The sequence below is a fragment of the Sarcophilus harrisii genome, chromosome 4 (genome assembly GCF_902635505.1).
Source record: "Sarcophilus harrisii chromosome 4, mSarHar1.11, whole genome shotgun sequence".
Classification (NCBI taxonomy): Eukaryota; Metazoa; Chordata; class Mammalia; order Dasyuromorphia; family Dasyuridae; genus Sarcophilus; species Sarcophilus harrisii.
This window is the reverse complement of record NC_045429.1, coordinates 358,066,405-358,082,081: the sequence shown is the minus strand read 5'-3', so window position 1 is coordinate 358,082,081 and position 15,677 is coordinate 358,066,405. Positions and strand designations below refer to the sequence as shown.

General features: G+C 35.0%; 1 protein-coding gene across 3 annotated transcripts in view; it reads left to right on the top strand.

Moving 5' to 3' along the window:
- Nucleotides 1-15,677, top strand: part of GON4L (gon-4 like) — an 85,007-nt gene that overhangs the window by 38,131 nt on the left and 31,199 nt on the right. For all 3 annotated transcript variants that reach the window (XM_031966734.1, XM_031966733.1, XM_031966735.1), the window contains 6 exons: nt 1,496-1,546; nt 3,124-3,174; nt 3,410-3,505; nt 3,812-3,931; nt 4,485-4,655; nt 10,452-10,644. In XM_031966734.1, the coding sequence (XP_031822594.1) occupies nt 1,496-1,546; nt 3,124-3,174; nt 3,410-3,505; nt 3,812-3,931; nt 4,485-4,655; nt 10,452-10,644 (682 nt within the window). The remainder of the gene's footprint in view (nt 1-1,495; nt 1,547-3,123; nt 3,175-3,409; nt 3,506-3,811; nt 3,932-4,484; nt 4,656-10,451; nt 10,645-15,677) is intronic.

The window sequence follows — 15,677 nt, the reverse complement described above, 5'->3', positions numbered from 1 at the left end:
CCCTAACTTTAAACTCCTTGAGGGGAGAATGTTGCTAAAAGCATTATAGCAGGGCATTGGAAGTCAAAGAACATGAACAATTTTACACTTTGTATTTCATTAACTGATTCCATTTTGCTCTCAAAATGGCTATAACAAAAAGCGGCTCCACTAGAGTGAATTAGTATATTTGTTTTTCCCCACAATTCTGCCAATATTTAATTCCTTCATGTTTGCTAATTTGGTGGGTGCAAATAGTTATTTCAAGTTGTTTTAATACTCATTCTTTTGATTCTTAGCGATTTAAAGCCTTTTCAAATGGTCATTGATGAAAGTTTTCAGAATTCAAATAATCTGTTCATATTTTTTACCTTAAATTCATATTCTTTAGAGATACCAGCTTTTAATTTGAATCAGTTTACCTATATTTTGAATTTCTGATTTTTTTATCAGCGATGTTTAATGGATAAAGTTTTCCCATTTTACATTTCCTCTGTTTACTTTTATTTTTACAAAAGCTTTAATTCTACATAATTAAAATAACCTTTTACCTTTTATAATTTTCTATATGTGTAATTTTCATTTCTTAAAGATTTTCCCCGATCTGCAGTTGTGGTGCAGTCTTCATTTCTCCTAATTTTTTTATGGTGTGGCTTTTTATATTTACCCCATGTGTACATTTGGAATTTATCAAAGCATATGGGGTAAATAGTGGTCTAAATCCATTTTCTGCAGAACTACTATCTAAGAGTCTCAGCTAATTGTGTTGAGGAATGAAGTTTCTATCCCAGTAATTTTTATTCTTAGATTTATCTCCTGATAACAAGAATACAACATCACTGAAATTATTAATATATTTTTATTAGTATCAGAACAATAAAAATCAGATAGTAATAGATTCATTTTGAAAAAAACCCAAAATACAGCACTGATGTTAAAAATCAATAGAAAGCATAGCAATGAAAGCATCTTTCCTTAGTTATAAAAATCTCTCTTCACACCTAGCATTATTTGAAGTGGAGGGGAAAAAACTGGAAATCTTCCTAATAAAATTAGGAGTAAAGCAAGCATTTCCAGTCTCATCATCAAAAATTTTTTTTTTTTTTTTTTTTTGGTTTAAAATAGAACTTTTTTCATGAGTTGTTTATTCATGAATTTTATTTTTTACAAGGTCATTTCTGAATTTATAGCCTTTCCTTCAACTTCCTCCCTCCACCACTTTCCAGACTTTTTCTCACAAGGAAAAAACAAGTAAATAAAGCCAATTGACAAAGTAAAAGTATCTGACAATGTACAGCATATTCTTCAGCTATAGTTCATCTTTCTACTGCAAGGGTATCTGTATCATCCCAGGAACCAAGAGTTTACCCCTGCCCTTTAGCATGGCTATGAATACAGCTATATATAGCTGTAAAAGAAAGAAGTAAACATTAATATAAAGTAAAAAAATATCTATTGGGGACCATAAAAACAATCTCATCTTAATTTTCAATTTCTTTTTCCTTTTTTCTTTCAGGAACCTAAAATGACACGATCGAAACTGAAAGAAGTTGTAGAGAAGGGAGTGGTGAGTAGTTTTTTGCCTTTCTTTTGGATGGTTAGATTTGGTGCTTACTGGAAAGAAATATAGGAAAGAAGTGTTGGGGAATAAGCATTATATTACACTTCCTGTATTCCAGGCACTGTGCTAAGCACTCTCTACACGTATTTTTTCCTTTAATACTCACAACAATCATGTGAGATGATACTGTCTCATTATACAGGAGGGAAAACTGAAACTAAGAAAAATTGAATGACTTGCCCAATGACTAATAGTGTCTGGAGCAAAATTTGAACTTCAGTTTTTTTGTCTCCAATTCTAGAATTTAGAACTGTATTTTTTATGCTACTGAACTGTGCAGTTATCCTATAACTTAAAAAAAAATGAAAGCACTTAGAGATATGGAAATCATATTCAGGGATCCATACATTGGCCCAGTGAACTGCTTCCATTTACTTAACCTTATTGTTAATGATCATCTCTGTTTTTGGTGATCATTTTTGTTTCTTGGTGGAACCTCAGGAACAGGTACAACCCTTCTTTAGGTGATAATTACTTGGGTTTTCCTCAAACAAGGTAAATTCTGAGAACAGCTGTAATAATAGGATCAATAACATTGTTGGTGGAATTGTGAATTGCTCTGAAGAGCAATTTGGAACTGTGCTCAAAAGGTTATCAACTGTGCATACCTTTTGATCCAGCAGTATTACTACTGGGCTTATATCCCAAAGAGATCTTAAAGGAGGGAAAGGGGCCTGTATATGCAAAAATGTTTGTGACAGCCCTTTTTGTAGTGGCTAGAAACTGGAAATTGAATGAATGCCTATCAGTTGAAGGATGGCTGGGTAAATTGTGGTATATGAATGTTATGGAATATTATTGTTCTGTAAGAAATGACCAGCAGGATGAATACAGAGAGGCTTGGAGAGACTTACATGAGCTGATGCTAAGTGAAATGAGTAGAACCAGGAGATTATTATACACTTCAACAATAATACTATATGAGGATAAATTCTGATGAAAGTGGATATCTTAAGCAATCAGAAGATCCAATTCAGTTCCAATTGATCAATGATGAACAGAACCAGCTACACCCAGAGAAAGAACACTGGGAAATGAATGTGGACTGTTTGCATTTTTGTTTTTTTCCCAGGTTATTTTTACCTTTCTGAATCTGATTTTTCTTGTGCAACAAGAGAACTGTACAAATATGTACACATATATTGTATTTAAGATACTTTAACATGTTTAACATGTATGAGACTGCCTGCCATGTAAGGGAAGGGGGGTGGAGGGAGGGAAGGGAAAGGTTGGAACAGAAGTGATTGCAAGGGACAGTGTTGAAAAATTACCCATGCATATGTTCTGTCAATAAAAAGCTACAATAAAAAAAAAGGAAGGAAAAAATAATAGGATCAATAGATATTTGAACCCCTTACTCCCCCTTTTTTGTGCACAGACACAAAACATCTTCAGATACTATCATCTATTCCCTATCCAGTATATAGCTTGTTGTGATAGTACAGAAGGAGAAAAGAAAGGAAGGCTCATAAATTAATGTGTTTGTGTATAAGGGAACTTGATTTTATTAAATTTTTTGGTAGGTAATTCCAACATGGAACATTTCTCCAATTAAGAAGGCAAATGAAGTCAAGGTAAGCTATGCTTAGTGGTTAGTTCTGAAATTTTTGTTTACTACTCTATGGCTATTTGTGTTTTTAAATTCCCTATTCTTTATTTACTTTGTCTATTTAATAATCTAGTTACCTCTTTAACCATATTTTTTTAATCTAATTGCATTTAAGTGTGAATGTAATCTGCTACTAGAGTTTTCTCTTGTTTCTATCTTTTTCAAATCTTTTTTTTTTTCCATATTATTGTCTTATGCAGCCTCCTCAGTTTGTGGATATTCCTCTTGAAGAGGATGATTCGTCGGATGAAGAATATCAGCCAGAAGATGAAGAGGAAGATGAGACAGCTGAAGAGGTGAGCAGATAACTTCCATGGCTCTATTGCTTCTGCATATCAGAGTTTGTTTCCAGAAGGCTAAGTGTCCATTTCTTTTTTTTGAGTTTATAAGAATACTTGTTCTGTGGGAAAAGTGGAAACACAGTAGTTTTGTCAACTCATTTCCTTGCAGTTTAGATCCAGAGTTGTGTGTGCTTATTTTTCACATCATCTTGACATTTTAATAGAATTGTTTGGCAAAGAAAATTAAAGCAAGTGAGCCCAAATTCAGTTAAGGGCAGTTGCAAAGAGTAATCACTTTGGGTTACGGACTTCATTTTGTAGAGCTTATTGGAAAGTGATGTGGAAAGCACTGCTTCTTCTCCACGGGGATCAAAAAGATCCAGAATGAAACAGTCCTCAGAGATGAATGAGACAGATGAGGAGGCTGGAATACTCTCAGAGGTAAATAAGAAATGTCATCAGCTGTCAATTATCTGTATGTGAATGAATTTGTATTACTCTCTTGAAAATTATCTAATGTAAGACTTTTCCTCCAGCCCAGAAGTTAATTCATTAGAAAAAGAATTGTATATTGAGGGAGAGGAGAGGGAGAGAAGGAAAAGGAATATATGTCTGTGTATGTCTTCTTGTCTTTGAGCAAGTGTGTTTGTGTGACTGGCAGTGCATCATTCACTACATCTATCTAATGTGTTTTAGAGTCAACTTTTTTCTATGATTTATTATTGTTTTGTATGTTATGTGCTCTGCATGGCTTCATTATGTGAATAATTAATGGTTGCTTATAAACCCAACTTGTAGTCAGAAGCCATCATTCTTTTGCCTTATATATCCAGGGTAAACTCTTTGACTTACATGATTCTGAATTTAGCAAATGTGGTGGCACTGTGTTGTAGAAAATAGAATGAAATAAGAGTCCACTCTTGTTTGGGTGGATAGAGGTAGATCCTTTCTACTTATAAGGTCTTTGTTTAATATAATAAACTTTCTTAATCAGGCTGAGAAAATCACCACCCCTCCCATCAGACACATCAGTGCTGAGGTTGTCCCCATGGGACCTCCCCCACCTCCTAAACCCAAACAGAACAAGGATAGTACTTTTATGGAGAAACTGCATGCAGTGGATGAAGAGCTGGCTTGCAGTCCAGTCTGCATGGATTCTTTCCAGGTAAACACATGGAACTCCAGGTAACTCAGGATATCAAGTAGAATAATTGGGTGAAGTTTGGGCAGAGGGAAGAATTTGAATTCTAGTACAGAAGGCAGACTGTAAATAATTAGTGTTCTACTTCCTTTCTTCTCATTCTCTCTATAATTCTCTACAGTCTAGTTTCTTACCTCATTACTCAATCTTAATTGCCAAATGTAATGACCACTTCTGGGTAGCTTTTTGATATTTTTCATCCCCCTCTTTTCTTTTTTTAAAAAATTATTATCAATAGCATTTTATTTTCTCAAATACATATGTAACTTTTCAACATTCATTTTTGTAGCTTTGTGTTCTAAATTTTTCTCCTTCTATCTCACCTCCCCCTTCTCCAAAACGCCAAATAATCTAATATAGGTTAAAATTGTACAATCCTTTTAAACATATTTCCGTATTTGTCATATTGTGCAAAAAAAAAGTAGACCAAAAAGGAAAAAAAAACCTGAGAACGAAACAAACAAAAAGGGTAAAAATATGATGCTTCAATCCACATTAAGTCTCCATAGTTCTCTCTCTGGATGCAGATGGCATTTCCCCTTCCTAAATCTATTGAAATTGCTTTGAATCTCTACATTGTTGAAAAGAGCCATGTCCATCAGAATTGATCATCACATAATCATGTGGTTGCTCTGTACATTGCTCTTGGTTCTGCTCACTTTACTTAGCATCAGTCAGTTCATGTAAGTCTCTCCAGACCTTTCAGAAATCATTCTGCTGATTGTTTCTTATAGAACAATAATATTCTATAACTTATTCAAACATTCTCCAACTGATGGGCGTCCATTCAGCTTCCAGTTTCTTGCTGCTACAAAAAGGGCTGCCACAAACATTTTTGCACATGTGGGTCCTTTTCCCTTTTTTATGATTTCTTTGGGATATAGGCCCAATAGAAACACTGCTGGATCAAAGGGTGTTATTATGTACATTTTGGTAATAACCCTTTGGGGATAGTTCCAAATTGCTCTCCAAAGTGGTTGAATCATTTTACAACTCCACCAACAGTGCATTAGTCTTCCAGTTTTCCCACATCCTCTTTCACATTTATCATTTTTTTCCTGTCATCTTACCCAATCTGAGAAGTGTGACTCTTAGATTAGAGTTAGATTAGACTCTTCTCTCTAGATTTTTGTGACACTGGTCTCCTCTGGTTCTCCTTCTTGTGTAACTACTCCTTTTCAACTTTCTACAGTCACTAAAAGATGATGTCCTCCAAACCTCTTGATCCTCTGCTTTTCTTTCACTCAATAATTTCATTAGCTCACATGGATTCAATTATCTCTGCTCATGATTCTCAGACTTGTGTTTACAGCACTTATCTTTATCCTGACCTTCATTCTTGCATCTCCAACTGCTTTTTGGACATCTCAAGCTGGATGTCCTATAGACATCTTTAATTCATTATGTCTTAATATTGAATTAATTATCTTTCTCCCCAAATCTTTCCCGTTTTCTAGCTATCCTATTGACTGGATTCTAGTGGCAGTTAGTGAGTTATGGAAATCCCCTTTCTATCAGAGGCACAAGTCCTTCATGAAAGAATTCACAAACCTGAAATATTAAGTGGCAAAAACTGAAGTGTATTGTTGGATGAGAAATTAGCTTTGCTTAGGAAACTGACTTCCTCAGTGGCAGAGAAATAACAAAAGGTTTTCTGCTGAGAAGAGAATGTCTTCACAGTGGGCAGGGATTCTGACAGGCAGCTATACCAAGGGATGAGGCATAGTCCTCTTTGGACATTCTGCAAAGAAATGAGTGAATAGATACCTACTTTATGAGCAGATCTTGGCAGGAGGCTGAGGGAAGTTTGAACTGATTATCAGACCAAGATCTTTTTTGAGAATCTGGAATTTCCTGAAAAAATGGCACCTTCAAAAGATCAATTGAGTGCTTTTGACCAAGATTTCCAATTGAATAACGATGTTTAACTTGTCTGGGGAGATATGCTCTCACTCAGACTTTACAGAGTCTGGGAGGCCAGGAATCAAAGGGGACAAAATTTCAGAGTGTTAATTTTACAGATCAAAAGGGAATACAAAAGAGGAATACACCCCTGTCAGTATTGTTGACACTGAAGGTTTATCACTATCCCAGGCACCCATACTCACAGCATAGGTAACTTCTCTCTCTCTCTCTCTCTCTCCCTCTCCCTCTCCCTCTCCCTCTCCCCCTCCCCCCCCCCCCCCCCCCAGCCTTTTCTCTCTCTCTCTCTCCATACACACATCCCACACCCATATCTACTCTGTTACCAAGTCCTGTTAATTCTATTTTCATATCTCTCATATGTACTCTTTTATCTATTTCTGATACTGTCATCACTTTGATCCAAATCCATATCATTTCACATCTGGACTATTGCATTCATCTGCTCATTGGTCTTCCCTCAAGTTTCTGCCCATGCAGTTGATCCTGTAGTCAGCTATCAGACTGATCTTCCTGAAGCACATGCTCTGGCTATGTCACAATACCTCCCTTCTCTTCCCCCCTCCAATAACCTCCTTATCATCTCTGCAATTGAAGCTGGTCATAGTTCCTTTAAGAAACTGTATTTCCTATTGATTTTCCTATTGATTTGATGGGATAGTGATTCCTTTCTGATTCCCAGCCCCTCCTGGCTGATGCATTATCATTTCCCCAAGCCAAGGCCTTTGATTCACAAATCCTGGTCAAAAGCATTCCTTTGAATTTCAGTAGATCTGGGCTTGTCCCTGCCCCCATTTTGATCATCTGCTCTGGTTTCCCAACCCCCACCAACACAAGCAATATAATGAGATTCTATCAATTAAGGTCTTTGTAGATGGACCTTGGCAGTTTCCTTTACTGCCAGGATCTTCTGCCCACTGAGAACTGCATTCTCAGTGCAAAACTCGATTTTTCCATAGATCTGTCCACTGGAATACTCTTTCCAATGCCATTCTCTATTTACCCTCAACTATTTCCCTAACCAGACTTTAATCTTACTTCCAATACCCGTAATAAACCTCTTTTATCAGTCTGGGTTTTCGGGTCTGTAAATTCCTTTAAGAGAACCACCACACCGCCAGAAGGGAGTCCCTAAAACTCCCTACTCTTGCACCAAATCCCAAGGGATTACAGGGGAGCTCCATTTGATAACCTGAACTCCAAACCTGCCACTAGACCTCATTTAGCTCCCTATGAGAAACTCTAATTTCATTTGGGTTCCCCAAATCCAAACCTCATCAGAATCATATATAAAGTCCTATCGTTGGTCCTTCATAATCTAACCCCTTCTGCCTTTCCAGTAACATTATTTTTTACTACCTTCCCCTTTGCAATCCAGTGACACTGGCCCCCATTTTGTTTCTCCCCAAAGATGCTCGACTTGGTGCATTTTCAGTGGCTATTACCAATGACTTGAATTCTTTCCTTCTTCATCTCTGTCTCCTTGACTTCCTTCAGATTCTAGCTGAAATCCCACCTTCTGAAAGAAGCCTTTACTTATCCTCTTCACAGTGCATTCTTTGTTTCACTTATCTAAAATTTATCCTTTATAAATCTTGCTTGTACATAATTGTTCTTATGCAATCTCCTCATTAGACTGAATTCCTTGAAAGCCAGTGTTTGGTCTTCCTTTGGATTGCCAGTTCTTAACACAATGCCTGGTATATAATAGGCACTTAATAAATACTTGATAAGTTAGCTTAACTTTGCTTACAAATTCCCTTCAACTCAGCAAGCAATTTAACATCTCCTATTTTGCATGACATTCTATGAAGTGCTGTAGTTTCTTTTTTTTTTTTTTTGGCTGAGGCAATTGAGGTTAAGTGACTTGCCCAGGATCACACAGCCAGGAAGTGTTAAATGTCTGAGGTCAGATTTGAACTCAGGTCTTCCTGAATTCAGGGCTAGTGCTCATCCACTGCACACCTACCTGCCCCCAGGTGCTATAGTTTCATAACCAACCCTGAGCTTACATTGCACAAGGAAGATAAAATATATAGAGTGAAGTCTATTAAAAGTCCAGGTATTATTATCTACATTTGGTAGATGAGAAAACTGAGATTCAGCAAGGTATAAGGAGCTTTCTTAGGTAGGAAGATAAGAAGTAGGTAAGCTGATATTTGAACCCTTTCCATGACACCATACTGATGTCTTTAATCATGACTGTTTAAAATGGAAGCTGTTTCCTCTTCATATTTGCTTGAAGATTGACATGAAATGTTATATATGGCTGAATGAGACATATACTTTTGAACTTGAGCAAATATGTATGTTTGTTACAAGTTTTTGTTTGGTTTGGTTTTTCCAGTAGGGAGAATTCAGACATGGAAGAAGGAAAAATAGATTGCTATTAAATGGAAAAAAAAATTTTTTTTTAATTTAAAAAATATGTCTGTGGTTATCCATTTCTGAGATAGATCTTATAGTCATATATCCATAGTGCCTTAACACAAATCCCTTTGTTATCTTACATTATTTTAATGTTTTTTAATGTGGTACTATCTTTCTAAATGAAAGAATTAATGGAGTGGATTGAAAACTATTAGAATCATAAAGTTCGGTGGAAATAGACTTTACTTTTATTTTTAAGTTCATCATTTAGGAAGAGTTTCAGTTCTAGAAGTTTGGAATTTAAAGTCAGTGTCAACCCTAGATACCATCTCCTCTACCACCTGAATATTTCATAGTAAACTGTTGAGAAATGAACATATCCTCAATTGATAAATGCTCAAAGGGTGTGAACAGGCAGCTTTCTGAAAAAGAAATTAAAGCTATGTATAACCATATGGAAAAAATGCTCTACATCACTATTAATTAGAGAAATGCACATTAAAATGATTCTGAGATATCACCTCACCTATCAAAAATGACATTGCAGGAGAAGGCATGAAAGAAAAAATAGATACACTAATGAACATTTTGGTGGAATTTAAACTGGTCTAACCGTTCTGGTGAACAGTTGTGAACTTTATCCTATAGAACTGTGCTTACCAACAATACCACTGTTAGGTCTGTATTCCAGAGAACAAAGAATAATGTACAGGACCTATGCATACAAAAATATTTATGGTAGCTTTTTTTTTTTTGTGGTAGTGAAGAATTGGAATCAACAAATGACTGAAGAAGTTGTGGTGTGTGATTATGATGGAATACTGTTGTGATAGAAGAAATTATAAAGAGGGTGGTTTCATAAAAACATGAAAAACTTTATGTATTGATACAAAATGAAGTGAACTGAACCAGGAGATCACTATGCACAGTAGCAGCAATATTGTATTGATGATTAACTATGAAAGATTTAACTACTCTGATCACTGCAGTGATCAAAGACAATTCTGAAGGACTCTTGATGAAAAATACTATCTAATTCCAGAGAGTTGATGAACTCTAAGTGCAAATCGAGGAATAATTTTCTCTCTTTATTTATTTATTTTTGGTGTCAAAGCTAATATGAAAATATTTAAAATAGTTTACATTTATAATTGATATTTTGCTTGCCTTCTTAGTGGGTGGTGGAGGAAAGATGAGAATTGAGAACTCAAGGGTTTTTTTTTTTTTTTTGTTTTGTTTTTTAAGAATATTAAAAAATAAATTTTTTTTGAAAAGGGGGGGAAAAAAAGGAATACCTATATAAACTAGGAATACATTTGGACTCCAGATACTTGCAGGAGTAGAAGGTCTAAGCAAGCTCTAAGAGAGCAATATGCTGAGGAAATAGAGGAATTTGTGAGTGTGATCTGAATTCTGAAAAAATAAGTCATTTATTGATGTTATTTCATCCTTTTTACCATTGGCCAGCCATTGGATGACAGCCTCATTGCCTTCCGCACACGCTCTAAAATGCCCCTAAAAGATGTTCCTTTAGGACAGCTAGAGGCTGAGCTCCGGGCTCCAGACATCACACCCGACATGTATGACCCCAATACAGCAGATGATGAGGACTGGAAAATGTGGCTTGGGGGGCTCATGAATGATGATGTGGAAAATGAAGGTAAGTGGTCTCATTGGCATCAATTTGTATTTCTTTCCTAATTTTCTTTAACATTTTCAGTTAGCTGAAAACTTAGAGAATGGGATGTTTGGTTATTCAAACAATTCAAACATTTATTAGTGTTTGATATTGTGTGGTGGGCCCTAAGGATACAAAAAACATGGACCACATTGGTTCTAGTTCTTATGGAGCTCATATTATATGTTGAAATACAGCACACGTACACGTGTGCGCATGCGTTTCTACAAGTCAGTTGGAGTAAGGAGAAAAAGATGATCTACTTGTTAGCATTATTAAAGGGAGAGAATCTGACATGAGGTGAGAAGTTAGGTAATGTGACCTTGGTTTCTAAAGTCCTGTTCTGTTTTTCTTAAGGTTAAATATGAAACTCTCTTGTTTGAAACTTTTATGCTGAATTTTTTCTAGAATCTGTTAATGTTTTTCTGTTTTCATATTATATAATAAAACATGTTTTTTTTTTTCTCATATCTCAAAGTTTTATTTTAAATTTGTAATAAATGTAATAAATACATAATAAATATGTAATGGCAACAATATTGATTCCAAACACACAAAAATGTTAAAACATGTTTTTCAATTGTGTTTCACAATGATATATTAAAAATATATATCTGGCATTATGGTAGATCCTAGGTATAGAAAAACAAAAGCAAAAAAAAACTCCTCTAGGAGTTTTAAGTTCTATTTTGTGGATACATCATACACTTGAATAAGAAATTGCAAAATAATTTAAAGTTAAAAGGATTGGGTCGCCAACAACTGTGGTAATCAAAGAATCAGCCTCTTTGATTAATGTACTTTTTTGTACTGCTATGTATGACCCATATCAGATTACTTGCTCTCTTAGGAATGGAGGAGGTGATGGAGCAAGAAAAAATTTAAAATTTAAACCAATTCCCTACTGACTCAATATGTACTAAGCTCCAAGCCAGATAGGTTTCAGGCTTTTCAGGTTGGTATTCTAAGGTTCCTTTCATCCTTGATTCCAGGCCCAGTACTCTGTCCTAAAGCTTCTTAAACTGAGGGGATCACTTAACTGAATTGGAGAGGTCATAAAAAACATTAAACAGTAAAACGTGTCAAATATTGGGCCAAGATTTAGCTGTTTATGTAAAAAATATATAAACAAGCCATATCCATCTCATTAGTATGAAATTTGCTTTTGTCTTTAATAAATAATAAAATTATATGTATACCAAAGATTGTTTTAAAATAAATTTCTTTATAATTATTTATCAGTTAAAAATTTTTTTTGTACTTCTTTATTGTTCTAATTTTGAACACCACTGTTCATTGATCAGTAAGAAAAAAGTGAAAACTAGAGAGATTGAAGAATTTCGGAGTTGGAAGGAACCTTAGAAAACCATCCAGGTGCTTGGAGCTCAATACCTTTTGAATCAGTAGGGGATTGGTTTAAATTTTTAATTTCATTACATATTCTGAAACATTAACACAATTCCTAATATGTTTTACATGATTAAACATATGTAGCCTACATCAAATTGCTTATTACCTTAGGGTGGGGGAAGGAAGGAAAAAATTCAGAACTCAAACCTTTCAAAAAATGAATGTCAAAAATTATCTTCACTTGCAATTGGAAAAAAAAAAAATACTATTAAAAATTCAGAACCTCGAGAATCAGCCCTGAAGTCAAGAGAACCTGAGTTTATATCTGGCCTCAGATACTTAACACTTCCTAGTTGTGTGAACCTAGTCAAATGACTTAACCCCAATGGGCTCAGCCCCCTCCCCCCCAAAAAAATCCGGAATCTGTAAAAAAAAAATATAGATAGATAGATAGATAGATAGATATAGATATATCTATCTATCTATCTATATATTTCAATACTTTAAGTAGTTGTAAATTTTGTTGATGTGGATATTACTTCTGATGTCAGTAGCTGTTGGAATCCTTACAACGTATTAACTCATTAGAGTTGATAGAGAACAATAATTGTCTAATTTAGCATGGTTCAGTATGATTGATCTGATCCTACGAGGAGATGTTATGGGCCAGAACTTGAAACAAGGTACTAAGTGGAATTAAGGAGACAGTGTTTAAATCTAGTTTAGCATTGATTTAATCATACAACAAATAATGGTTTCCCAGTGATATAATGATTGGTGTGTACTCAGTGAATAGCATATAAGCAAGAAGCTCTCAGGGCCAAAGAGAACTCTGGGAGATACAGAAACCCACAAGCCCACTCTCGGAGGCAAAGTCAGATTCATTCCATCTTCCACCTTTGTGCTGGCTGGAGCAAAAGAAAGCAGAGGCAAAGGACAAGCTGCAAGAGCTCTTGGAACCAAGCAGAGAGATAGGCCTCTAAGAAAGCTAACCGGACCCAAGGAAGGAGATAAGAAATAAACGTTTGGATTTTATCAGCTGGCTGTATTTGGAGTGATTATTACTCTGAACTGAAACTAAATCTGCCTCCAGAAAACCTCCCCAAGAAACCTGCTCCCAGAGAACCATCTTATATTATAAAAAAGAAGAGAACACCACAAGTAGCAACACTTTATGACTTGGTATATAATCTGCAAGAATTTGACATTTTCCTTTTTTAGGTCTGCTTAGTAGAGTTAGACTTCACAATCTTGTTGTGAGGGTTGGGGTTTTTTTAAAAAGGGTGGTGGCGGTTATGATAATTTGGCTCTATATCTTCAAATTGGAACTTAAAAAAATTTTTTTTTGGTTAATTGTGTATGTCTTAATTGGTTCATGGGGCTGACGTCAATTTGTGAAAAAAGGTCAACTAATGATTTGTACACTCATTTCCCAAACCCTAATTCTGTTTTTTTTAATTCAGAGTTTAATCACAAGACATTGCCATAGAGTATATATCTCTCCATTCCTATATTTCTTTTACATATTATACTCAGAAGGAATGGAGAGGAGTTAGATAAATGAAAGACTTATTGGAGAGTATCTGTAAATGATTGATTAGTTAGGGCTAGATCACCTTGAGTAGAAGTATGTGGGTACCCAGGTGATAATAGAAAGAAGCGTCATTTCAGCCAACCAGATGTTTGTAAGAATTGTATTACAACAATTTTTTTTCATGTGACCTGCTTTATTGTATTAATCCCTTTTTCCCCCTCAATAATATTTCATTTTTTCAAAAAATACATAGTTTCCATCACTATTTGACAAAATTGTTGGAATAATTGGGGAATTTTTGGTCAAAAAACTAGGGTACATTGTGGAATGCAAAATGGATAATTTTGATTATATTAAGTTAAAGAGTTTTTGTACAAACAAAACCAATGCAGACAAAGACTAAAAGGGAAGCAATAAACTGGGGAAAAGTTTTTACATCCAAAGATTCTGATAAAGGCCTCATTTCTAAAATACTCTATAGAGTTGACTCAGATTTATAAGAATTCAAACCATTTTCCAATTGACAAATGATCAAAAGATATAAACAATTTTGAAGATGTACAAATTAAAAACATTTATAGTCATATGAAAAAATGCTCTAAATCATTATTAATCAGAGAAATGCAAATTAAAATAACTCTGAAACTCACTATTTCTCAGATTGGCTAAGAAGACAGGAAAAGATAATGATGAATGTTGGAGGGAATGTGGGAAAACTGGGACACTAATGCATTGTTGGTAGAATTAAGACTCTGGAGAGCAATTATGCCCAAAGGGCTATCAAACTGTGCATACTATTTGTATTGTAGTGTTACTACTGGGCTTATATATCCCAAAGAGATATTAAAGAAAGGGACCCACATGTGGAAAAATGTTTGTGGCAGCCCTCTTAGTAGTAGCAAGAAACTAGAAACTGAGTGGATGCCCATTGGTTGGAGAATGACTGAATAAGTTATGGTATATGAATGTTATGGAATAGTATTGTTCTATAAGAAATGATCAGCACAATGGTTCCAGAGAGACCTGGAGAGACTTACACGAACTGATGCCAAGTGAAACAACCAGAACCAGGATGGCAACAAGATTATACAGTGATCAATTTTTATGGACGTGGCTCTTTTCGACAATGAAGTAATTCCGTTCAGTTCAGTGATCTTGTGATGGAGAAAGCCATCTATCCAGAGACTGTGGGAACTGAGTGTGAACTACAACATAGCATTTTCATTTTTTTATTGTTGTTTGCTTGCATTTTGTTTTCTTTCTCATTTTTTCATTTTTGATCTAATTTTTCTTGTGCACCATGATAAGATGGAAATATGTATAGAAGAATTGCACATGTTTAACATATATTGGATTGTTTGCCATTTGGGGGAGGGGGTGGAGGGAAGAGAAGGAAAAAAAAATTTGGAGTACAGGGTTTTACAGGAGTAAATGTTGAGAATTATCTATGCATGTGTTTTGAAAATAAATAGCTTTAGTCAAAGAAGAAAAAAAATAATTTCCAACATTTATTTTTATAAGATTTTGTGTTTCAGTTTTTTCACCTTCTCCCTCCCAAGACAGCAAGCAGTCTGTGATGTAGTCAGCAAATATGTAACTATAGTACTAAAAGCTAAGGGAGGCCCTTTCTAAAAGGCCATTTTTCAATATGTCTTCCAAACCATCATAGAAACTGGTGCTCTAGGGTCTGTTGACCTATCTTTGCTGCGTTTGGGCAAGAACTGTCTATAGAGGAAGATTTGTTAACCTATATACAATTCCCTTATGCTACTGGACATTCCCCACAACTTCACTAATTGTTTAATAGGTTTTTATAGAGAGCCCATTGTACAGAGACCTAACTACCAAGTTCCTTAGGGAACTACTAAAGAAATAAAAGATAGAAATATGCTCAAAAACCTTGTAATTTTGTTGAAGTGTGAATATACTCTAAAAGACATTATAAATAAGTATAAAAATTAAATTATTATGAACTATGAGTACAGAAATTCTTTAAAAGGACTGACAAGAATTGAGTGGAGGTTAGAGAAAGTTTCCCAAGTAAGGTAGAGATTGATGGAAGTTTTGAAGAATGACAGGGATATATTTTCATGAAGAGAAATGGAAGAACATCATCTTGTACAATTATTTA